Here is a 26,978-nt window from a genome sequence, read left to right as displayed (position 1 = left end):
ATATACATATTTAAACAATAAAATGCTTTCTTTGGTGATTCATTCGGGATATGAAGGTAGCGACATTGCAGAAAAAATACATAACCCGCGTTAGTGGGTTATGTAAATTTTTTCTGCAATGATCGCTACCTTCATTACCCAAATGAATCATCAAAGAAAGCATTTTATTGTTTCTATTAACATCTTTCTTTAAGCCAATTGATAAATTGATTATGAAAATTAAGTAAAATTCACTAAATTACCGTTAATGTACGCAAGTACGTTAACTAAAAGAAACAGCCAAATCGCCTCCTGTGAGACTGAGAGTCTGCCGTCGTCATGATTATTTCGTGCAGTCCGTGATTTTTCCTAGGTACCATAGTTGTAGGACTCGACCAATCGATAAACTTGGCGTGTCAAGTTTGGTCCTGTCACTTTCTTGTCAGTTTCAGCCGCTGTAGATTTCGACCAATCAATAAACGGGGCGTGTAGATTTCAATCTGGCTGTTTCTATAGAGCTATGAATTAACTATAAGTTTCCGTAAGAAATAGATTGAATAATACTTGGTAGATGTAAATATATAAATATGATAGTTTTCAAGATCATCAGAAAAACTATAATAAGAGCGTTTTAACATCCCATGCATATAGACATGTATACACAGGCGAGCGTGTTTTCCCTTGGGGCTCCACCCCCCACCTGAACTGACCTGAGGTTAACCGACCAGTTGAAAACCCCGGTCTTTAAACAAGATATTTTCACTTGTTCTCATCAGAGTGTAAAAGAGAAGACCACGTGCAATTTACAACAAATTGATGGTCTGATTTGCAGCTAAATTCTTTGTTCACATAAAACATGTGTATAAGTACGCTGGTAGAGCTTGCAATGCTTCACTGATGTAGCTGTTGATATAAAAGTATTGTTGACATCATGGACACCATAGGAGTGGGTTACAAATGTTATAATGTATTGATGTCCTTGTTAATCTGTTTGTAGACGACAAGGAACAAGTGTTGCCGTACGTCGCCCTCTTCAGAACTCGAATTAACCCAATGCTGGAAATCACACCTTGGTGAGACCTCACAAATCTTTTCAAAAATTTATTATCTTTAATATCTCCCTCTCCCCCCCCAAGGAAAATGTTTCTTTTCTTACCAGGTTCAGTGGCATTCATTTCATTACGTCAAATTCTGTCACAATGTTGAATTTTACTGCCATTTTGATATCAAAAAATTGAAATGACTTTAGTGGTTTAAAAAATTGAGTCATTTTCATATTATCTGGTACAATCTTCCATTGGAAAAGAATTTTGAATTTTTCAGCTTGAAAATAAAATAAAATGTTTTGTCTTATGATTTATTTTACAAATGTGGGTGTATTTCTAAGTCGCAGTTTGTTGCTTTGTCTTTCAGTGGCTTGATTCAGGGAGAGTCTGGGGAATACCCGCTACATGTGTCATTCCAACCCAGTTTTGACAAAGGGGCTCTCCTGTCCATTGTGAGTGTAAATTACAGGTTTAAATCATGTAAATTAGAAATGTCTTGATTAATATGCAATTCTATAAAAAAAATTACAAACTTTACTCTGAGTTTCAAATTACTAAAAGTAGATATTTTAATAATTTGCACAAATTCATACTTGTGACATTAGTAACCATTCACTTTGTGCTTCGTTTGCACTCTGCATTCACTCACTATTCATAAGCGCCAACCAGATTCCATTCAGCATGCGCCCACAGTGTGCTCACCATTCACTCAGAACGTTTCAGGGACTGATCCTCAGTACATGTATTTTGATTCTGATTATTTTAGATCTGGAGTTCTGGCGTGGTACGATACATCCCTCTTTACTTCATTCCTAGTGAGGAGATTCAGAATATTCAGCACAGACACGTAGCCCCTCCCTCCCTCAACGGACAGATCCTCTCTCCCATACCCTCACACTGACAGCGTCCAGTACAGAAACCCACCCTTAAGGAACAGATCCTTTATCCCATACCCTCACACTGATTACAGAGATTATATAGAATACTAGTGATAAAAACAGACAAAATTCTTCCCTGTGTCATTTTACTGATACCGCTTGTCAAAAAGACTTATTGTATCCACCATATCCAACCATTGACCATGGATACTACTGCACAGCTTGTCTCTTCTATTCCCATAGTGCAAGAACCGCAAGTTATTGCCATACAGTAGGTTGATTTATGACTAGAACATTAGAACATACAAATCATGGTTCAAAACATGAAAAGAGAGACCCAGTTTTTGTACACGATGTCCCTGCCTGAGGCCCCCCACTTATACTTCCCCTCCTTGGCCACGTCATTACCCCCCGTCCACCAAGATCCCCATGCACCTGAAAAAAACATGCAGGTGCGACTTTTAACATTATTACATGTTCTTTAAAAGATCTGTATTTAAGGTTTGAATTTAATTAAAAGAGAGAGAGAGAGACAGAGAGAGAGAGAGTCCATTGTGTTACTCTCATAGTGAAACAAGCTCGGGCCTATTTTGTATCCTTGTGACTTCTGGGTTTATATTCTCATCAAGCACATCAGACTGTATTCAACATGTCAGTAATTGAAGCAGTGGCATTTATTAACGAAAAAGATGTTCTGATATTTATGCACTTTGTTCTAAATATTCAACAATTTGCAGCAATATGATTCACATTATAATTCTTTATTACATACTTAGTAATTAAAACAGTTTTTTTGCATATGTGATAAAGATGACATCCCAAAACTCATATCGGCCTCCGGGGCTGATACAGGTTATCAGCCCTAGGGCTGTCATACGGATCCGTATCTCACCCCTTGCCTTTTTTCCGTTTCGGCATTTGTGGATGTTTACAGAAGGAAACTAAAACATTTTTTACGTCGACATTTTTAAATGCAGTTGAACACTTCAGTTTTGGAGCAGTTAATTTTATACAACACTAGGAAATTCCGGTTCAGTAGCTAAATGTTTGGTAAAACAACAAGATCTCATATTTTATTTAATACATGTACAGACTACTTTCAAATAATATTTAAAATCAATTTGTTCAAGTTGATGCCTTTTTAATTTTTTTATAACTAAGTATGTAATAAATTTAATAATAAATACCCTTTTCAATATCAAAGCCTGTATCAGCCCTCGACAAATATCATCCCTCGGGCCTTTGGCCCTCTGGCTGATATTGGAGTCTTGGGCTGTTACTGGCTGTGATATGGAAAAGGGTATGTATTATTCTCTATTTATATTGTGGAAATTTGTTTTTCTTTATAAATCAGTTTCATATTTAGTTTGTATTGAATACATGTATATCTGATAGGTACAAAAAGTTTGTTATAGAAATAAAAAATAAATCAAATTCGTTTTAATGAATGACTGCATGGGGTTTAATTTTTTTCAAGATCTTCATAATTATATCAGACCATTGGACGAAAGATGAGGGTTCCCCAATGGTAGCAAAATTTGGAAGTGCACAAGTCTACAAAGTTACCAAGTTTGATAAAATCAGATTGATGAAAAGATACTGTTGCAGTACTGGTTAACTGAACAATTTATTCTGTAGACACTTAATGGTTTATTTTTCACATTTAATAAATTAAAAAAAAAGTTGGTCCATCTATACCCAGTAATATTTACATCTACCAAGTATTTCCTCTAGTTCTTACGGAAACTTAGATAATTCATAGCTTTATAGAAACAGATTGGTTGAAATCTACAGCAGTTGAAATTGACAAGAAACTGACAGGACAGAAATCGACACGCCCTGTTTATTGATTGGTCGAAGCCTACAGCAACCCAAGAAAAATAACGGACTGCACGAAATATTCATGATGATGTCAGACTAAAAGTCTCACAAGAGACGTTTCTTTTAGCTAACATACTTTTGTACATTAACAATAATTAAGTGAATTTTTCATACTCAATAATCAATATACAGTATTAGTTAAATATAAACAAAGACAGCATTTTATTGTTTAAATAACTGAAAAAGAGTTTATTAACATTTATTACAGGTTAATAGTCAGACAGTCAGTAGTGTTGGTATAACATGTATAAGGTATATACACTTATTCACACACAGAGTCACTTTGTCACTGTTTAGAGATTGACATGTATTTCATTACATATTATTTAAAGTTTGTTTACATGCAATATTGGATTTTTTTCACGTTTCCCGTTGCTATCTCACCCACAAAGAGGTTGTCTCTGGTGTCCACACATAAAGCATATGGACCCTGTAAGCGAAAGTTGTCAATGTAGCGGAGGAACTGTCCGTCCTGATCCAGGATGTGGATACGGTGGTTGTGAAAGTCTGCTGTCAGGATCCGACCCTGGCTGTCTGTTGTGATGCCGCCTGGACCAAATGATTCCTTGGTAGTAGAGGGAGGACCAGTGTAGGTAAACCGGAGTTTTCCGGCCTGGTTGACCACCACTACTGCACGGGCTTTTAAGTCTGACACACAGATATCTAGGTTCCTGTTTTCACTGATGTAATAACCAGACGAATAGAGAGGCCGTCCATTGTCATTGAATTGAATACATAGTTTCTCTGTGGAGCCAGAGTAACGCACAACTTTTGATTGTTTATCATCAGTGTTCATGACAACCAGGAGGTCACCAGAGGAGGTACTACAGACACCGCGAGGGTTCCAACCCTGTAGTCTGATCACTGTCTGTATCTGCGTATTCTTCACTATGTTCACAGTTCCATCAAAGTAATCAGTATAAACTAGATCCCCACTCCTTGTCACTGCTATGTCCTGTGGACCGTTCCCTGACTTGGTTTGGATTGACTTCACTGGTTTTCCCAAGAGATTATAGAGTCTTATAATATGATCATTACCACCAGTCCATATATCTTCATCACTCAGACAGGTCACACTAGTTATTGGGTTTTTTCCATTAGGGTATCCCTTAAACTCGGTGCTGATTTCCGTAATTATCCGTGGTACATCAATGAGCGGTCTGTTCGGAAGAGAGGACTCAGTACCGGGGGATTCCATGGTGTAGCCTTGTTCTTCTGTTTCGATAGATAACGCAGACAGAGAACCAAACTGTTGATAAAGCTGTTCTTTGTTTATCTTCTGAGGGGTAAAACTTGGTAAGGAAACTGTGAGTTTTGGAGGCAATCTTTTGAATTCATCATTCCTGGATTTATAGGCAGAGATAATGCTGACATCATTGGAGTTTAGTAGTATCTTTAGTTCAGCAATGCTCGTGGTGATTTCAGAAATGGTGCGTTTGATTTCATCCTCTTGTTTATTTAGGACAGCCAGGTGTTTGGAGTCCATTTCACCAAGATCTGATTTCATTTTCTGGATAACGATGTCTATTTCTCTGTGCAAGTCTTCTCCATGTTTGTCAAAAGCTGTTGTTATTTTCCTAGAGTTTTGAGACAGATCAGCTCTCTGAACTGGGAAGCTAACGGCTATTTCTTGATATTTAGGATAAATTGATTTCTCTAATTCTTGTAAATCTTTCTCTAAGACTTTCTTTTGAAGTTCTAGTGATTTGGCAATGTCAACAAATTCATGACCTTTGTGTTCTTTAGAAGAAGCACACTGCACACAGATAGGAATGTCACATTGTTCACAGTAAAGTACACTTATGTTTGAAGGGTGTTTTGGACATTTTGCAGTAGATCCACGCTTTTCAAATGGCACAACTTTGTGTTCTTTTGATAAATCTTAGAGATGTTCCCCCACACAGGCTTTACACAGATGTATGTGACAAATGTCACAGTACATAGGGGGGCCCGGGGTCTCACATAAACGACACCGTAGCACATCCTGGGCCCAAGTTCGTGTGGCCATAATCAGTCACCCGGAAGCGTTTCTAAGAAAGTTCTGCAATTTAAAAAAAATGAACACCTGAATGAATTGAGTCAACACAAAAAAATTCACTAGTTGAAGCGATAAATACATTTAGGTTTAGATTAGTCACACATATAGGTCTTGGCCTGTTTCTATTACGAAAAAACATTATGCAAAATCTATTGCTTCCTATTTAAAAAAATGATCAAAATCTAACATTTATTTATATTTAAGCAAGTTTTCCAGAAATATCCTGTTTGGAAGAATATTAATAGTCTCTCAAAAGATCCAACAAAGATTAATCATCTTATCAAATGTTTATTAAATGCGCAGATCTTGATGTAGGTTTGGTGTCCTTTATACACCATTTTCCTTCTGGGAAATTAAAATTTCTTCAATTTACAGAATAAAATTTCAATAAATATGCCTAGGAACCCCAACCCCTCCCCCCGGGAAAACGTAAATTATATCAATTGCGCGCTTTTATTAAATTATAACCAAAACCAATAAGGTCAAGAATATATTGGCGATATTACGGATAATTTCAGTTGTTTTAAACGTATACATTTAATAACAATTATAAAAACTTGTCCTTTCCACATAAACTTCAGTTAATGATACAAAAAACTATGAGAACAAACCTTTCAATCGCAACTAGATTTACCGAAATACCCGTGATTTACCGAAATGCCCGGTGAAAACACCGAAATACCCTTCAAAAATACCAAAATGCCTCATTTGAGCACAAATATTTAACATCATAGTTTGAATCTAAGTGTTTATATGTATTTCCCCAATTTTCAGTTTGATAATGTAAGTAATTTGACATAAATAGCGATTTTTAACATGATTGTGTAGACATTGGGTTAACATGGTTAAGAACGATAACTCTTGCATGAATTGCTTTTCAATCAAATAGAGGGGTGTAATTTTATTCCCAGAATAAAATAACTAAGAATTAAAAATAACAGTTTATCAGCTTTTATTTTTTAATATCATATAATAATTTGACATGATAATATGAAAATTTAATGAAAGACTTGTCTTTCTTGGAACAATTGCATTTTAATCAATAACCACGAAAATCGGCTGATTTATTCAAAAAATTAACTTTATATACAATAACTATCTATATAAAATACTAAACATACACTCTTTTTGGCGTAATAATGGGCATTTTGGTGTTTTCACCGGGTATTTCGGTGTTTTCACCGGGTATTTCGGTAAATCCCGGGTATTTCGGTAATTCTATGTACCGGGTCAAGAATATATTGGCGATATTACGGATAATTTCAGTTGTTTTAAACGTATACATTTAATAACAATTATAAAAACTTGTCCTTTCCACATAAACTTCAGTTAATGATACAAAAAACTATGAGAACAAACCTTTCAATCGCAACTTCTCGGTCATTTCCTGCAAGCTCGGAAAAAACACCTCGAATGTATTACCTAGGCGTCCATGACAACCCCCTTTTTTGTAAAACTTGAAATAGAACACATTTTACGATCTGTTGAGATGTGAGCTATACTTCATTAAAGTAAACGATACACACTAAAATATAATACATAAGCGACATACAAGACTGTCTAGTCGATACTTATTTTAATGAGAAGCGACTCCATTTGTATAAAATTCTGTATAACATCCGGTGTTTTTTAAAGTACATTCTTGGTGTTTTTCCGCGGTGCGTCGATTTACCCAAATGGACCCAAATAGAACGTAAATTACCCAAATGGAAACAAATGGAAATTGAATGGCATAATTGAAGATTTTAATTAATAATTTCAATCATTATTTTAAATATAATGAGTTTTTTTAATGTAAAAATTTCAAATAAAACAACAATTTCTGACCAAATGGAAAACGAATTTGATAATGTAGTCTTATCAATTATTTTCATGATTTAAATACATGATTTAAATTTTTTTTTCGAATTTATTTATTGGATTGTTAGCCGTTATAAGTAGTATAACGTTGTCTAGCTCTTGCCACGTTGAGGCCATCCTAATAGATATTTAAAGCCAAAAGAATAAATTGAAAAATTAAACATAAAAATTATAATTTCCGAGCAAAAAAAGATTTTTATGTTTTAAAAATAAAATATGTATTTTCAAATAATTATAATTGTTACTTAAAATTTCAAATGACCTTAAAAAATTTTTCAGTCCAAACATCGATTTATTTTAGAAATCAAAAAGTAATTCAAAATTTGATGCATGGAAAATGAACCACATACTGTACAAGTATAAGCGAACAAAAACTAACTTATATACATCTGTATTTAGAAGACAACTAAGGTACTTTATTTTCCAATATCGAAAATAATTATTTGAATTATATTGTTATGATTAAAAAGGTATCTCAAAATGATTATATATCAACAGTTATATTGTAGTGGAACCAAGGATTATCTTTCTTGATCTTGTATTGTACAGTCTGCGAGCGGTGCGTCGATTTTCCCAATTGGACCAAATGGAACTTAAAATGACCCAAATGGAAACAAATGGAAATTGAATGGCATAATTCAAGACTTTTTTTTAATAATTTCAATCATTATTTTAAATATAATGAGTTTTTTTTAATTGAAAAGTTTCAAAGAAAACATAAAACAACAATTTCTGACCAACTGGAAAAAGTATTGTCGTATATCCACGCAATGGTTGTTTTCTCTCACATCAACGTAAACGTTGTATTCCAGATGCAAACTTTGCGCTTCGTTCTTGAGAGTGGTTTCTTAAACGGAGTCTATTGCCGATGGCAGTGATTTGAGCTGAATTGATTTCTGACAAAAACCTTTTTTTGATTTGTCGTTCGTGCCTCTTTACTGAATGCGTTGTTACAACGCACTTTGAAAAATTACGCACTTTGAAAAAAATTTTCAAAGTGCGTTAATTTTGGGACTAAGTCATAGGGATGGGACGATCCACCGATGCACCGGTGCATCGCGGTATTTATTTTGACGATATTTGGATCGATACATTTACCATTAATACAACGATACCTTACCGAACTTTTTTTATTTTTCAAAAATATCCGAGCTTCATATATCCGCTATTTTTAGTCCGCGCCCCTAATATGAAAGTACAAAGATGGAGGAAAACCTCGTAAAGTTGTCAAAACTGTTAGGAAGCTAAATATGGAGTGTGGAAAACTTTTGGAGTACTTGTTTATGAAAAACTAGTGTACACGAGACTAAAGTAATTTGTAAATTTTGCAACGCTCATTATGAATATAACAAAATAACTTTGGACATGCGGTAATACATCGGCAGGTTGAATAAATTTTAAACTTTTATTCATGTTTTCTTTTAATTGCAAGGTATCGTGATATGTATCGTATCGCATCTCATGTATCGTGATACGTACCGAATCGGCTCAGTACAGTATCGTCCCAGCCCTACTAAGTCAACGCACTTTGAAAAAAATATTTTTTTTTCAAAGTGCGTTGATATCGTCGATATTAACGCACTTTGAAAAAATCGTCGATATTAACGCAGTTTGAAAAAAAAAATGTTCATGGTTTAGTGAAAATAGTTGATAGTTTTATAGACACGTAAAATAAATTATTGTTTTAACCTTGTTTAGCTTAATGTGATATATTTCACAAAAAAGAACTTAATGCATTCTCAGGAAACTTGAATTGATAAACAGTTTCTAGATGAGAATTTTTTTCTTTTCCCATAAGACAATAATTATCGCAGAAAAAAAAACAAAATTCGGGAGGTTTGAATTATCCAATATGACATAAACTTCATCGCCTAGCAATTGCATTTTCCTTTTTTGAGTATGCAGCAAATTTACCTTTTATCTAGTATGTTGGAATATGCCCGAACGAATATGATTTATATATATGAATAATAGAGATCAATGTACAATAAATTTCAATTAGCTTATTACAAATATGATGTGAAAAAAGAATACCTTAGTTATGTTTTTCAAAAACAATATGATCTTTTAGAAGACCAGTGCGAGAAAATTAACCCACATCCTTATGCTTGTTTTTAATTTTATAATAATTTAATGTTCGTTAATGTTAATATCCTTTTATTGAAGTGATTAATTTGATTAGAATACGAAAAGAGGGTTACAGTAACTGTTGAAACACATAGATTCTTTAACATACCAACGGAGAAGTTTTTGTTCGACCAGCACGTTTTTTTCAATAACACTGCTTGTACTTATACAGAGCATATTTCTTTTTCCAAACTTAAATGTTTACCCAAAGTTGCTGAATATCATATGTTTTGGAAGGAAAAATGAGGGGTGGGTGACCCTTATCCTGTAATCAATTAGATGATGCACTTGTATTTGACCTGTATCTTTGGTTAACCCTCACCCCCATCATCGTTCTAAAAACGTTAAGTGAGATTCACGAGTGTTAACAAATCATCATAAAATAAAAAAATTTAGAAATTCAGTTCCAGAATTTGTGATAAAATATTTGTTCAAAGTGCGTTAAGAGTGTCGATACTAAAAAATGTTGATGTACCTTCATAACGCACTTTGAATTTTTTTTTCAAAGTGGGTTAACTTGGTCCAAAATTTAACGCACTTTGAAAAAAAAATTCAAAGTGCGTTGATTTTGTCAAAAATTTGAATTTTTTTTTTCAAAGTGCGTAATTTTTTCAAAGTGCGTTGCCACAATGCGTCCTTTTCCTTTAGATGTTGATGGATGTATGGAAGACAATATTCTTTCTTTTTGTTTCATACCCGTCCTGAGAGGAATATGGGTCTCGTTTTTATGCATGGATTCTTAAAATTTCAGTAGGGCTCTCACAAAAATTCGTTTTTAAAGGCTTACTGGTAGACATCGAAAACTGCCTTCCGGAATTGAAAAACTTAAAATGTTGTTCAGAACGCGATGATCATCAAAATCAATTGGGAATGCTACAATGCATTTGCAACCCTAACGATTTCGCAAAGTTGTAAAAAAAAAAAAACAGTGATGAAAAAACACTTTTGAAAAAAAATTGTTTGTAATTTACAACACTTTTTTCTCCAAGCTTTATCATTTATCATGTTCTACTTTATTTTCTCCGTGCCATTTGAATTTCATGTAGAAACTGCATATGTATATGTATAATTTAGTGCATTTTTTTATCAGAATAAATTGATAGAAAATTACACGTTTTTTAACTTCGTTTTTAAAGCCTGAAAAACATCAAAATCAAATATAAAAAAAAGTCATAAATAGTTTCGCATCAAACATATAAACGCGTTTGCGTAAAAAAGCCCCGATTAAATTCGTCTTTAAACTATTTCGTCTATATGGTTGTGTACTTACTTTAACTAACCACGTGTGTATACATTTTTGGGAGTTGATTTTAATCAACTCTCCTATGCAGTTACTCAGACAAACCGAAAGTGAAACAGTGTTTGGACCTCAGCACAAATCATTGCTGCTTACAAGACTTAGTTCTTGAAAATGATTGATGAATTCGATGTATATATATAAATTCATATATCAAAAGAAATTCATTAACAACACAAGAAAATTGTTGTTTTAGAATTCATATCTATTTATTCTTCATCATATAATTGAAATTATTGAATAAAATCTTAAATTATGCCATTTAATTTCCATTTGTTTTCATGCGGGTCTTTTTGTTTCCATTTGGGCTCCATTTGGCTTAATTTGGGTCCATTTGGGTCATTTTACGTTCCATTTTGGTCCATTTGGGCAAATCGACGCACCCTGGCGTCGGCCTTTACAGGTATCACAACACTATTTCTCTGAAGGTTCACGTCAAAACATGGCGGACAGAATATAGAACCCAGTTTTTTCCTTTGATTTGAGGGTTTTTCCTAAGAGGTGGGTGCCCAATTTTTTTATGAGGTGTAAATTCAAGTATTTTGCTTCAGATGATATGCTTAAAAAAAATTGAGGAGGCCAAGAAATATTTTTAATTTTTTTTCATACAGAGTGGGGTGATTTGGCTCCAGGCATGGTTTTCAAGCACCTGGTTGACTTGGATGTAAACAAAGTCTCACGCCTTTGTGGATGGGTAGGTATTTTTTGGTACTGAAATGTACAGTAAGAATAGTACTTTAACATGTGAAAGGGAAACGTCTGGGAAGTTTGTTGTACCTGAGTGAGAGCAGTCTAAAGGTGAGTGGGTTTGGTAAGATTATATAGGGGAATTTAATAGTGTTGTGCAACCTTTACCTGACCCTAAAACGAAGTGAAAATGCAGGAGCGGGGGCGGGTACCAGACTAGTAGACTGGCGATAGAGACAGAGGACCAGTCTACCAGACTAGCAGATCGTCTGATTCAAGATAATGTAAGAGTTTTCTGTGTTTCTCCGTTTTTTTCTTGGTATTTATTTTATTTACATATCAGTATACTTCATTTAAAGTGATCGCTTTATTTTGGCCTCGAAATTTGTGGAATTATCGTTACCGGGCTACAAAACAAAGTAGTTGACTATAAAAAAGGAGTGTAGTTAGCCATTGCATGTGCAAACTGAACATGTAAACTTTTAAAATGATACCACTTTATAATAACACCACAAACTACTGGAACTCAGAAATCGAGAGGATGTAGATAAATCATATATTTCCTTTTTCTTGTAAAATCTACTTTCGTTTTGGGAGGGTTTGGGACGAATCGCCAAATGAAATGAGTTAAGGTATTCTCTTCTGAGAAATTGACAGGCATAGCCTATGTAACAGGTTTATCCGTTGATGTAAAGAAGAAATCAACACTCCTGTTAGGGTTCGAATAACGGGCTTTTATTATCATCACCAGTTATATAAATAGATAGATTTGACCCTGTAAAAACAATATAATTTAATTCTGGTTGTAACACGCTTTCTGATTGGCTAAAAAATTATTTTATATCGTATAAAGAATGTTGCCTACGTCATAATAAAACTAACGTCAAAAACGTATCAATACGCCTGACGTTACGTTTGAATTTTGTACAAATGTACGTCATTTTAAAGGTCAATTGACCGTTTTTATCTACAATGAAGAGTAAAAAAATTAAATTATAAGCAATGAATTCAATATCTATTAGTTTTATACGATATAAAATGGTTTGAAACAGTTAACGCTTTTTTATAAACCGCTTCGCGGTTTATAAAGCGTAAACTGCCCAAACCATTTTATATCGTATAAAACAAATAAATATTGAATTCATTCCTTAAATAACAAGTATGAATATACGACATAAAACACATAAACTTCAAGTAATTACGTATTGATGTACAATCAATATATTGAAGTAATTTAACTTTATAAAGGGAAATAACTCATATAAGTAAACTACAATTTACATAGTATCTCCTTTATATCAATTTACATGCATTTACATTTCAGTTATAAAACCATTGCTATAATTGTGTAATGCATATAATACATTAATGATATTGTAAGCATATGAACATACACATACCATTCTATGGGAATAGGCCCCATGTACAAGTTGAACCAAGTTCAATGCGACTCAATTGCAAGGTATATGTGCATTCTGTAATTAATTATACATTTATTACACCATCATAAAAGTAGTTTTAATTAAAACACATCTAAGGAGACTTCAGTTGTTATAACTATTTTAACTTTAACTTAATATTATTTCAAAAGTCTCTCTCTCACTATTCATTCAATCAGAGAAAGTGCAAAAGAATTATAAATATGATTAAATACTGATTTGACATTTAGTAGGAATATTATAAATGATATTAATATTAGTAATATTAGATTAACTTACCAAGAAGAGATGTAATTTGTCAAAAACGTCTGTACACCTTTATTACAGCCCGCTCTCTTCAAACTCTTGACAAAGATTAAACTAAAACCCAAAGAACTTTTGAAGGGAAATCGACCAACCAATAGACAAAGAAGAAACAAACTAAAACACCAATGAGATTAAGAGACACAACTTAACTTTGACCAAAATATAATTACTGCCCTAAAGGCAACTCTGGACCTTTCTACAAATTAAGTTGTCATGAATGAATGCACACTAATGTATTTTAAGATCAATAAAATAATTATAGAATCCAATATATATGCATTCAAAAAATCGTGAAAATATCAAAATGAAATGATGCATATGTAATATAGATGTACTTGTAATTAAATCATAGAATATGAGACTGCTACACCTACATCCACTTCTCTTTGCAAGCCCTCATATTAACGTGTAATTGTCGGAACTGAAGACGGTCTATGCTTTGACCCATGCTTCGACTCAAGTTTCCCTGAATTTTCTTAACAGACCGGGGACTTATATACTAACGGGATAGGCAACTTCTACATTACCCCATCTTCGCTAGCCAAGGGTTTTCGGTCCACTCACTCAGCTCCCCATAAACCCAAGGGTTTATGGGGAGCAAAGTCCACTCACTCAGCTCCCCATAAACCCAAGGGTTTATGGGGAGCAAAGTGGACCGAAAACCCTTGGCTAGCGAAGATGACATTACCCATGTCTACTTCCCAAACTATCACACGAGCCTTGACAAGCTTTTAAAAATTTTGTCATTTTTTATTAGATTTTTCATTTTCTTAAAAACTTGTTCAAAAGGATAGCTTTTTCAGACATTTTTAATCGTATGTAGTGAATTAATGTAGATATTAAGAAAATAAACATCGATTTTTACGTTATCTCCAAAATGGGACAAAAATGGGTCTCTTGGTTTTAAGAACTCTGTCGTTATTATGATCAAATAAGGGTTATAAAGTACAAATAACAATTATGGAATAATTTCAAGATAATTTCAAGATAGTTTTTTAAAGGTTTTATATCGATATATCAGGTAACATCATAAAAGTTAAAAATGACCTACAAAATCACGTACCGCATGATTTCGGCAAGACCTGTGAGAGCTGCCTATCCCGTTAGTATATACCGGTATATACGTCCCTGTAACAGACGTTTTATTTCTACATTTTAAACATTTATGCATGCATATATCATAAATGAATCAACACTAACCCACTGTCAAATCATTTTTTCAACTTCTACATTCTGGCTTTAAATTATGAGATAGCTCGCTTTATGTGGTTTAAAAAAGTAGAAAATTTATAATTGAAAAAAAACCTGGAAAAATATTGTTTTGATTTATTTTTCTTATAATTTAAAGATCGAGGTATAAAGAATTGTTTTACAGTTTAAGAATAATTAGCATACAAAAGAATGAATAAGTAATTGTGTCGTATAAAAAAAACCAAAAATCATTTTAATCTTTCTAGCATGCTATATTAATCAATGTATGTTTAATGTTGAAAAACAGATGTATAGCATAATTTGTCGCCTAAAGAGATGGTTTAAATAGAAGAAATACCACTTTGTAATAATGTGACTCACTATTTGTTTGCACATTGTAAGATTAAGTTGATTTCGTAACATTTACAGCATTATTGCATGTATTGTTTTAAATACGTTTCCAGTTTTATCAGAAACACAAACATTTAATCTGTGCTGACCTAAAAAAAACAATGTGATACAAGAACTTTAAACCAAGAATGTAGGAGTTGAGAAAATGATTTGTTAGTTTTCAATAAATAAAAAATGATAGAATTTTCATAGATAGGCTGATGTTTTTTCGAAAGGTTACATATAGTTAACACTAATTTGAACATGTATAAAGCAAACCATGTACCAGCATTAATGTTTGTGACATATATATTATGATATATTGTTTACTTTTTAGGTGTTTTATCCTCATTCAAAGTAGAACTAACTGATCCAGTTTTGGAAAAAAAATATTAATAACTGTGGTATAGTATGAACATTTATTTCCAATTATGATACAACAGTCATTTATTCAGCTATTAGATCTCTCATTATTTTCCCAACAATGGTATAAGTTGGATGAATTGATTGATATAAAGAACTAGGTACAGTTTCAGTCATATGTTGCCCTGTTTTAGAGTAATTTTTAAGAATATCACAAAAAATGGAAATGTAACATTTATCTACACAATAATATTCATAAACTAAGAATCTATAAATAGTTTACTGATAAGACTTTCACAAGGGTAATTGTGCCGTCACAAACAGTGCATTTTCCCGTAATTTTCATAAAACTGAACAGAAGACACCAATTCCTCAGTAGTTTTTTGAATAGAAAACTATGTCCGCAGCTGTCGCCCACGATGAAACTCACATTATAACTTTGTCATGTTATGAAACATAAAATATATTAAATAAATTTTGTTGTGGGCGACAGCTGCGGACACAATTTCCTCTTCAAAAAACTATGAGAAATTAGGCCATTTTTCATCATTTTTGACTTAATCTTAGAAATTTGCCAAAATGTTAAAGTCATAATTATTTTTTGAATCAAGATAAAAGTGTATAACTTGGTATTTTATACATGCATACATGTTCAAGATAGCATATGTGTATTTTCATGAGATTTAAACCGCTTTTGAATTTTAGGGCAAATATTAAAAGAAACTGTACCTTCTTCTTTGTATACATTATGTTTAAACTGTGATTTAGATAAGAGGTAACCTTCTCTGACACTACTTTAAAAGTGGTAATATTGATTGTATAGATCTATTAACTTTTTAATCAGCTGATCCCTCTCTTTTCTTTCAATAATATTATAAATTGATGAATTGATCATGGATTATCAGTTTAAATACAAAATAATCTTGATTGACTCAGATTGAGCTAAGTTTCTGGGACACTACTGCTTTTAATTAAACACTGTCTCACTGATCAAGAAAAGTGAAAAGGGGAATAACTGATTTTTAACATGAAAGGAGTTGTTCCCCTTTTCACCTATACTTTAAACAAGCCAAGTTTTTAATAAATGTACAATATTATTTATATTTCTGTTCTTAAATCCTTAAATTTATGTTTAATAGGTTTAATGAAGCTGGAAATGCACAGAGTAATTAATAATCTTGATTATTACAAAATAGTTCCAAACACACAAGTTAGATAAAGATTAGTGTGTTAGTAATTTACTCTCTCTCTCTCTCTCTCTCTCTCTCTCTCTCTCTCAGTACTTTTGCTTTCCTATATGTTTTAATTGAAATTTGCTGTACAATATTACTTTGTGTTATACATGTACTGGTGTGTAGAATTGTGTGGTCTCTTTATAGGTTTTAAGCGTATAATACACGGAGGTACAGTGGATGAAGTCAAGAAAAACAAAATACATATGTGGTATAGTATTCATGAATTTTTAATGTATATGAATTTATCATTAGGCAGCTAATCTTTTTGTTTCTTGGTCACTCAGAAGACCTATTGCAATCTCTCGCCTGTCGTTGTGTGTCATTCATAGACATCATAGCATACAGCTCTTAAATAGGTATGAGGGCAGTAGTCATTGTGTTAGCCCTGGGGTAAGATTGTTGTCCGAGAGGATAGGCCAAGGTCAACATCAATTTCTTACCAAGGTATTGACAAATTAACTATTGCCCTCATCCTTATTTAAGGTTTGTTTTGTCAAACAATGGAAAAGTATATTTTTCTGGTAATGTCAGGGTTGGGGTATTGTCAAATTATCTTCCCCAGGGACAGTCAAATACTCAGCCAGGGTAAGGGGGAAAGCCAGTCATAGTCAACAGTCAAATACTCAGCCAGGGTAAAGGGGAAAGCCAGTCATAGGCCACAGTCAAACACTCAGCCAGGGTAAGGGGAAAAGCTGGTCATAGGCCACAGTCAAATACTCAGCCAGGGTAAGGGGGAAAGCCAGTCATAGGCCACAGTCAAATACTCAGCCAGGGTAAGGGGGAAAGTCAAATACTCAGTCAGGGTGGGGGAAAAAGCTAGTCATAGACCATCAGCAAATTGTCAAGTGACATCAAATATAATTGATGTGTTGCTATTTTTGAACATATTTGATAATTAGGTGAGAGAAGGAGAAGAACAGTACATGTATGAGAGAGTAAATATTGAGAGAGAGAGAGAGAGAGAGAGAGAGAGAGAGAGAGAGAGAGCAGTGTCAGAGAGTGGATACTTGTTTAGCAGTCTCTCAATCCCTTTTCCCATTTGTTTTTTCTCTATCTCTCTCTCTCTCCAGAGAAAGCAAGCATGTATAAAAACAGAGAAAGGGATATAGAATGAATTAAGGAATGGGCAATAAGCTTAGCAAGAAATGTCTGAGATATATACAGAGAGAAAGAAAGAGAAAAAATGAAAGACAGGACACAAGGATCTATGTTTAGTCAGAAAGAGGGAGAGAAAGAGAGATTAAGTTAAGCAATTAAACTCTCTTTCTCGCTCTCAGAATAAGCAACTGTGTTAAAATCCGAGAAATTTTGAGAAATTGAGAATGAAAGAAGGAATGAAAAACATGAGTTCAAGTTAAACAAGTTGCTGTCCTTTAAAAAAGGACTACAATACGTGGACCATTTGCATGTGTTTCCAACGAAAACGTGAAAGCCTTAAGATTATCAGAGTTTCCACCGACTCTAGCCCTCTGCTTTTAACCACTAAATTTGTACGTTGTATTACGTATACATGTACCGGTATGTATAGCCCTGACTTTTTATCTCAGAATTATAGGGTTCATACTTCTAAAATAATTATGATCTATCTATGAATGAAGTTTGTGTGTATAGTATCAGGCATTCGGTGAATTCTACTATTTGCGCACACTTTACGATTCGCACTACTTTGTTAACTAGTATGCAGTGACAGCTTTGTGTAAATTAAAAATTTCATATTTTAATGCATTTTTCTTGAGATTTAAACTTTTCTACAGTGACATATTTATTCAATCATACTTAAATGCTTAAAAAATTTAATCGTGAAGTTCTCTAGCCTTGCCTACTATAAAAGTAAAGTTAAGTTACATGTGTATTCGGAAAACAACAAAACATTCATGATTGCAAATTATGCTATTTGATGCATGTTGTAGTTTCAGCATAACATTAACTTATAAAAAAATACTGATAGTTCATATCACATGCCAATCATTTCTTTAAACGTATACTTTGTTTCTATACTGTTTACCGACAACTTTACAATTACAGCGCCTTTGAACTTATGTGTGCATATGGCACGGAATCCTGATCCCGATTCAGATAAACGTGTGCTAGCCTGGTTCCCTGAGCTACCCATTAGGCACAGGAACCAGGCTAGCTCATGCGCAGGCTGAATTTTCCCCATAGCATGCGGTTTAACTTTGCTTATATATTTTCTGCGTGGACCTCAGGGTCCACGCAGCAAAAAAAATTTAAGGGATATACAGAGAGAGAGAGAAAAGAGAAGTTTCTCTCCTCTCTCTCTCTCTCATAGAAAGCAAGCATGTATGAAAGCAAAGAAATATTGAGAAAAGGATATAGAATGAAAGAAAGAATGAGAAATGAGCTAAGCAAGACAATTCTGAGATATATACTGAGAGAGAGAGAGAGAGAGAGAGAGATAAAGTTAAGCTATGAAGCTCCTTTTCTCTCTCAGAGAAAGCAACCATGTAAAAAGCAGGGAAATTTTGAGAAAGAGGGATAAAGAATGAAAGAAGGAATTAGAAACATGAGATCAAGCTAAGCAAGAAAATTATGAGGGATATACAGAGAAATAGAGAGAGAGAGAAAAGAGAGAGAGATTGAAAGAAAAGAATCAAGGGTACATGTTAAGCCTCAGAGAGAGAGAGAGAGAGAGAATTCTTGTCTTGAAAATGTTTTAGAGAGTAAGAAAAGGATAGATAGAGAGATAGAAAGAGAAAACAAGATTACACAGAGGTCTCAGAGAGAGAGAGAGAGAGAATTCTCTTTCTCTCTCGCTCTCTATCTCTCTCTCTCTCAGAGAAAGCAAGCACGTATGAAAGCAGAAAAATATTGAGAAGGGATATAGAATGAATTAAGGAATGAGAAATAAGCTAAGCAATAAAAGTCTGAGATATATACAGAGAGAGAGAGAAAGAGAGAGTGAAAGAAAAGAAACAAGAGTACATGTTAAGCCTGAGAGAGAGAATTCTGTCTGGAAAATGTTCTAGAAAGGGATAGAGAGATAACAAGAGAAAACAAAATAGCATGTTTACTTACCGGTAATAAGAATAAGAGTTCTCTCTCTCTCTCTATCTCTTTCTCCCTCTCTCTAATGTCAATCATATTTTGGGCATTTCCTCAACAAGTTGAGTGTTTCTGTAACCAAAGCCATATTGATGAATCATTATATTTATGAATCATTATTATCTTTGTAGGAATGATATATTATTACATTAAAGAAACATACTTTAAATGAAAACATTTTATAATAAATGTGATAGTTATATGTGGAAAGAATGTGGTTGACTTCTTTTAAAACTGTCACTTTATTTTTAATTAAACAGGTTGTGATTTTGAGACCTAGTTCCTCCACACAATGGAAACAGCAAGCACTCCATGTAAAGTACATCAGTGTTCTAAGTGTCCGGGGGACACAGAGTACCATTGTGTATCGTGTCCATGTGATCTGTGTCCCCAGTGTAAAGAGAACCATGTAAAAGATCTCCAAACAATAGACCATGATGTTGTGTCACACCGTGATAAAATCAACTACATCCCAACACAAGAGATCTGTGTGAGACATTCTAGCCATGTTTATATAAAGTACTGTGAACCGTGTCAAGTTCCTGTATGTTACCATTGCACACAGCATAGAAATCACCGACAGTTAGTTATTACAATATCCTATAACACAAAACGACAACAACACAGAGGAACCATTCACACCATCAGAAGTGACGCTCTCTTTTACAGACCTGTTCTCCTGCCACGAATCAAAACTGATTTCAAAACCTGTCGCACAGAATTCTCCCTCTATCAATCAGAGATGTTAACAAAGGCCCAGACATTGAAGAATCTCATTGACTATATAAAAAACGATTTCATGTGTAATGTGTTCTGTGACTTTGATTTCAAACACAGATGTTTAAAACAGAAGAAAGAAATGATCATACATATCGTCAGCCTACAGAGATATGTATACATATATGAACAGAGGAGAGTAATCAAACCGCTACAATTCCTCTCCTCCATAAAGACAGCCCTCCCCCAGATACATCCTTCACTCCACACCAGCCAGCTCTCCATGACTGAGTCACTCAACAAGGAGGATGTGATGGAGTCACTGAGTGCAATCCAAATCACAGAGAGAGGAAACCGACGCGTAGGAAACCAGTGTCTGCTGAAACTGACGTCTGTTCCTGAGCTCCATCAATCTCTCACACTGACAGGTGTTGGTCGTTGTTATCACATTTCCTGTGTGACATCAGACCGGGTCTGGGTCAGTGAATATAGAAACAATCTCATGTTGACAGACACAACAGGTGTCCCTCTATATCGTGTGGAGAATTCATGGAGTGGTTTATATGATGGTAATGGATTACACACAGTGAACAGTGAGAGTGAACTGATTTATATAGATAGGAAATATAACATCAACAAACTGTCAATGGATATGAAAACAACCACCACATTTATAGAGAGAACAGACTCTTCATGGAAACCACGGTGTGTGTACTGGTCCCCGTCCACTGGGGATCTACTGGTCGGGATGCATTATATACAGATATATAGAGGCTATATAGGACATGCAAGGACAGGCAAGGTAACCCGGTACAACCAGAGCGGACAACTGACACAAACCATACAACATAACAACAACATTAGGGGACTGTATAGTGATCCTATCTATATAACAGAGAACAACAATGGGGATGTCGTGGTGTCTGACATTATAGACTATGTGTCTGATGCTGTAGTGGTGACAGAGCGTGGAGGAAGACATCGTTTCTCCTACACAGGACATCCATCAAGATCAGGACTATGGCCACGTGGAATCTGTACTGACGCGCTGTCACACATCCTGGTGTGTGATGGTAATACCAAAACAGTACAAATGTTGGACAAGGACGGTCAGTTCCTGTCACATCTACTGACAAAATCACAAGAGATGGGTGAACCACATTGCCTGAGTTATGATGTCAACACTCACCGTCTGTGGGTCGGATCAGAGGACAACAACGACGTGTGTGTCTACAGGTATATCACCAGACAGGACGCTCTGACAGGTAAGTCTGAGTCATTATCATTGATGTAGTATATATGTGTCAGGTATCATACAGGTTTCAATAAGATCTAAGTATACTTTAGTTATTTTTGTTATATCACACAAGTCATGTTAAATTGTTAATTCAGTTTATATCTATTTCATTGTGATTGTAATTCATATATTAGTTATATATAATCCATGTAATTGTTATTCATTATTACATCTATGTACATGTTACCAAATGTAGTTTATTCCTCAAACTTATTTAAATAAGAAAATGCAAACATTTTCATGTTTACGAATTTAAGATATGCAAGAGAAATTCATTTAAAGTATTTAAATGAGTTTGATAATTACTTTAATAAGAGTATTTAATTAACTAAATATACTCCTTGTTACAATACAGGATTAGTACTCTATGTTTGATGTTTGTAGATCAAAGTCGTGTGATGGAGTCACTGAGTGGAATCCCAACCCCAGGGACAGAAAAACCACAGCAAGGAAACCAGTGTCTGCTGAAACTGATGTCTCCCCCCGAGTTACTTCACTCTCTCACAGTGACAGATGTTGGTCATTGTTTACACATTTCCCGTGTGACATCAGACCGGGTCTGGGTCAGTGAATATAGAAACAATCTCACCTTGACAGACACAACAGGCGTCCCTCTATATCGTGTGGAGGATTCATGTAGTTCTTTTTATGATGGTAATGGATTACACACAGTGAACAGTGAGAGTGAACTGATTTATATAGATAGGAAATATAACATCAATAAACTGTCAAAGGATATGAAAACAACCACCACATTTATTGAGAGAACAGACTCTTCATGGATACCACGGTGTGTGTACTGGTCCCCGTCCACTGGGGATCTACTGGTCGGGATGTGTTATAGACATACAGACACAGGCAAGGTAACCCGGTACAACCAGAGCGGACAACTGACACAGACCATACAACACGACAACACAGGACGGCGACTGTATAGTGTACCTATCTATAAAACAGAGAACAACAATGGGGATGTCGTGGTGTCTGACCGTTGTGCTGTAGTGGTGACAGAGCGTGGAGGAAGACATCGTTTCTCCTACACAGGACATCCATCAGGATCAGGACTATGGCCACGTGGAATCTGTACTGACGCGCTGTCACACATCCTGGTGTGTGATAATAGAACCAACACAGTACAGATGTTGGACAAGGACGGTCAGTTCCTGTCACATCTACTGACAGAATCACAAGAGATGGGTGAACCATGGAGCCTGAGTTATGATGTCAGCACTCACCGTCTCTGGGTCGGATCAGGGTTACACAACAAGGTGTGTGTCTACAGGTATATCACCAGACAGGACGCTCTGACAGGTAAGTCTGAGTCATTATCATTCACATTAATTAGATATAGATAACTAAGACACACAGTCCGTGTTAATTATCAGTCAATAAGATACATGTAAGACATGTTTATCTGTGTGATTGTTTTTCAAACTTAATATAAACAGCTCATTGTTACAGGGTTAGCTGTATCTACCATTCACTGGAATTCATTTTTTGTTTGTCTAAATAAAAATTGAAATTGAATGTATTTTATAATAAGATGTGCAGTCACATGTCATTCTAATTAGTTAATTAATATAACAGGTCAGTGTAATTAATAAACCAGATGTTAATATAGTGACACATGTATTTGTAATTTGTTTTGTTGCGAGTACAAGTTGAATGAAATGATTTAATTAATTACATAACTATTAAAGCATGTGTCAATGTAATTAGGTTAAACTTATTTGTAGATGTAGCTCTGTCTTATATATACTGTATGATGTTGATTCATCAATTAACAGCTAATTAATCTCTTGTTGTAGATGAACGCACACCCCGTCCTAATGAGGAGGCCATGTTCAGCTCATCAGCCGTATAATGAAGATATTGACAGGTTGTAAATGTTTCTGTACAAATCTAGTCTGCTCTCAAAACCACACATGTTGTTTGTCACTTTGTTCAACATCTGCAGCTGAAATTGACCTGTGTATAATTCACATGGACTGTAATACTGACTCCTGTTTATTTCACACTTTGTGATCATCCAAACATGGCTGTCTGTTGCTATATATGGAATAAAATGTAATTGAAATGGACTGGAGATATAAATAAGATAATAATTAATTAATTACATACTAATTAAATAATAAACACTTAGTGTTTAGATTTATACCTGTGTCTTTTTTCACCATTAGATATGAAGAATGTTATGGAATTCATACAAACATTGAGGATTCCTGACCATGGTTTTCTATTTAAAATATCCAACACAGTTATTGATGTAATCGGACAAAATATTTTCTGAAGAGACGGATACCAGTATCTTATTGAGTGATTTAACAGACCGTGTGTTTATAGCTCTACACACACTTATTCAGTGATGTAACAGACCATGTGTTTATTGCTCTACACAGACTTATTGAGTGATGTAACGGACCGTGTGTTTATAACTATACACAAACTTATTCAGTGATGTAACGGACCGTGTGTTTATAGCTCTACACAAACTTATTCTGTGATGTAACGGACCGTGTGTTTATAGCTATACACAAACTTATTGAGTGATGTAACGGACCATGTGTTTATAGCTCTACACAAACTTATTCAGTGATGTAACGGACCGTGTGTTTATAGCTCTACACAAACTTATTCAGTGATGTAACGGACCGTGTGTTTATAGCTCTACACAAACTTATTCAGTGATGTAACGGACCGTGTGTTTATAGTTCTACACAAACTTATTCAGTGATGTAACGGACCGTGTGTTTATAGCTCTACACAAACTTATTGAGTGATGTAACGGACCGTGTGTTTATAGTTCTACACAAACTTATTCAGTGATGTAACGGACCGTGTGTTTATACCTCTAGTCTGCTCTAAACAGACGTATTCAGTGATGTAGCGGAAGTTTTTTTTATAGCTTTACATGAACTGTTGTTTTGGGTAAATGATTTCTCAGAGAACTGGTTTTTAAAATGAAATTTCTCATCAATTTTACATGTATCTTGGTTTTACTTACATATTGATTTAAAAATTCTATGTCTTCTTAAGGCCTAAGAAAAAAAATTGTTCGTTTCCGCTTTCCTGATCGACCCTAGCTTTTACCCCCCGACTCAAAACTTTTTTAAAGGATTTTTGATGGAAAATCGTTTATTTTTGTTTTTATCCGATTTGAAAAAAAAATTACTCAAAATTTTGGTCACAAAAACGCTTGAAGCAGTTACTCTTCTCAAATCAGTGTAATTCAAACGTTTTTTATGTTTCCATGTGTTGTAGATTTTAATAATGCTCTCATCGTTGGCAGAGGAAGTATCTTATATATAATATCATTTTTGTGTTTTCTTTAGACCAGCTTATTAGTCAGGAATCATATTAAAAGTATTTCTCATTTTATACCATTCAGCAGTGCCAGTATCTAACCGGCATGTATGGATACTGCAATATTAAAGGGAAAAAAATATTTGAAAAAATAAAAAAAAATTCTGACGACCGACCCTACTTTTTTTCAGCATCAAAGCGGAAACAAACTATTTTATTTTTTGTTAGGCCTAAATACAATTATTCAATATTGTACACCCATGTCTTTTTCCTTTATCTTTATGTCTGTCAACTTGAAGTTTTTAAAAGTATTATTTGAGAAGATCAAATACATGCAACCATAGTACATGCATAAATGTTTGATCAATGTTTTAATAATTTAAAATTAATAATTATAGCTGATAGAAATGATATTGATCATTGAACTGAGTTAACATGAAATATAGGGATGACTAGCTTTTATAGATGTACTTTTATACAGAAATCCACCTTAATTTAGTCAGTTAAATGGCACATTGCTAAAATCTAATCCATCTGGGACAAAGCTTGTTTAATATATTTAAATTTATCCTAAATATTAAAAATTGAAATATTAAGTTAATTTAATGTTGTCCGAACTGAAGTACAAAATCTTTCTATGCCCCCTGTACAACAACAGTTTATTAATGACATTTCTAGATATGAGAATACTATTGATTTTAACGTCATCTCTGAACTGAAAGTCAGCTTCTTTTACAGTGGTGCTGTTTTTTGTGTGCACAGATACTGCATTTTTGCGCTTCATGTTATGTTTTTTCCCAAGTAATCTCATTTATGATTCACATTTGATGTATATGAAAGTGAATAAAATACATTTAACTATCCATATAGTTATATCTTTTTATTAGTCAGACTCTGTGCAGTTTACAAAGAACAAGGAGACAATAATGGATCAAAATAATCATCTAAGTATTGTGAATCTACCTCAGTATGGTGGTTTATCAGGTATAAAAAGCAGGATATGTATTTTATAAACAAAGTGATTTGATTTTAAAAGGGACATAACTCCTCAAAAATCTATCGTATCAAATTTTCCTGCAATCTGACATGCATGTCTATACTGTTTTTTTTTAACAACAATAAAATTATAAATTGAAATGTACAGAAACGCAAAAAATGATGGAATTAGTAATTACGCACGTATTATGTCATATTATGCCATTACGGTTTCACCGTTTGTATACAGGTAAATATGTTTATAAATATGACTTGTACCCATTACTATTTATTCTAAGGATTGGGAGAGTAAATGAATTGATTTCAAAGATAGCACTTTTAGTTGTTGGAGGAGCCTGGTCCCGCCTCAAGTCTGAACTTCAAATGTATGTATTTTCTTAAAGGATTTGATCTGAGAACCGAGTGTTGGGGATGTTAAAATGTTTGAATTGTTGATAACTTCTACCATAAATGAGCGTTTTAAAATAAAATTCTACCCCAACGTGGTGAAAAATAATCCTAAATTCAACAACTGTTTAATAACATGCTTTCCTTAATTATCAGGAAATCTGCATTACGTCCTAGGACGATGATGAAGGCACGACAAAGTAGGTGGATGTTCATGTAAAAAACAAGCGAGTGTAGCGGGCACCAGGGCCCCCACCCAGAGCGGCTGGGACGTCTCCGTAAAGGGCCGTGGTGGACCAAAGCATGACGAGATTGAGAATCCTTATCAGACCATTCCCTTTTTAAAGCAAAATTCTTCTAGATCTTAAACCGCTAAATTGAATTCCAAAAAACTTTGTAGGTGTTAAGAAAACACTGTGAAGATGTTCATATAACCAAAAACCTTCGACTTCATTCATTTATACTGAATATATAGTACATAATGAACAGTTTCTAAGC

General features: G+C 34.2%; 2 protein-coding genes across 3 annotated transcripts in view; one reads left to right on the top strand and one right to left on the bottom strand.

Moving 5' to 3' along the window:
* The window catches only part of LOC117684003 (uncharacterized), a 71,926-nt gene extending 45,966 nt beyond the window's left edge, over window positions 1–25,960 (top strand). Inside the window, exons 4-5 of the mRNA XM_066073058.1 lie at window positions 22,179–23,105; window positions 23,603–25,960. Coding sequence (XP_065929130.1) covers window positions 22,179–23,105; window positions 23,603–23,658 — 983 coding nt within the window. The 3' untranslated portion in view covers window positions 23,659–25,960. The remainder of the gene's footprint in view (window positions 1–22,178; window positions 23,106–23,602) is intronic.
* On the bottom strand, window positions 3,968–7,472 carry LOC117683738 (tripartite motif-containing protein 2-like). Of its 2 annotated transcripts, none has more exons than XM_066073129.1 (2): window positions 7,182–7,472; window positions 3,968–5,825 (listed from the first exon to the last, which is right to left on the bottom strand). In XM_066073129.1, the coding sequence occupies exon 2, from the start codon at window positions 5,289–5,291 to the stop codon at window positions 4,122–4,124; it is 1,170 nt and encodes a 389-aa protein (XP_065929201.1). In that variant the 5' UTR covers window positions 5,292–5,825; window positions 7,182–7,472; the 3' UTR covers window positions 3,968–4,121. The 2 variants fall into 2 exon arrangements, with proteins under 2 accessions (XP_065929201.1, XP_065929202.1); XM_066073130.1 differs by lacking the exon at window positions 7,182–7,472 and adding an exon at window positions 6,434–6,448.
* Window positions 25,961–26,978: the final 1,018 nt, after the last annotated feature.

This window comes from Magallana gigas, chromosome 10 (assembly GCF_963853765.1).
Source record: "Magallana gigas chromosome 10, xbMagGiga1.1, whole genome shotgun sequence".
NCBI lineage: Eukaryota > Metazoa > Mollusca > Bivalvia > Ostreida > Ostreidae > Magallana > Magallana gigas.
The sequence above is the reverse complement of the archived record's forward strand: the minus strand, read 5'-3'. Positions and strand labels throughout refer to the sequence as shown.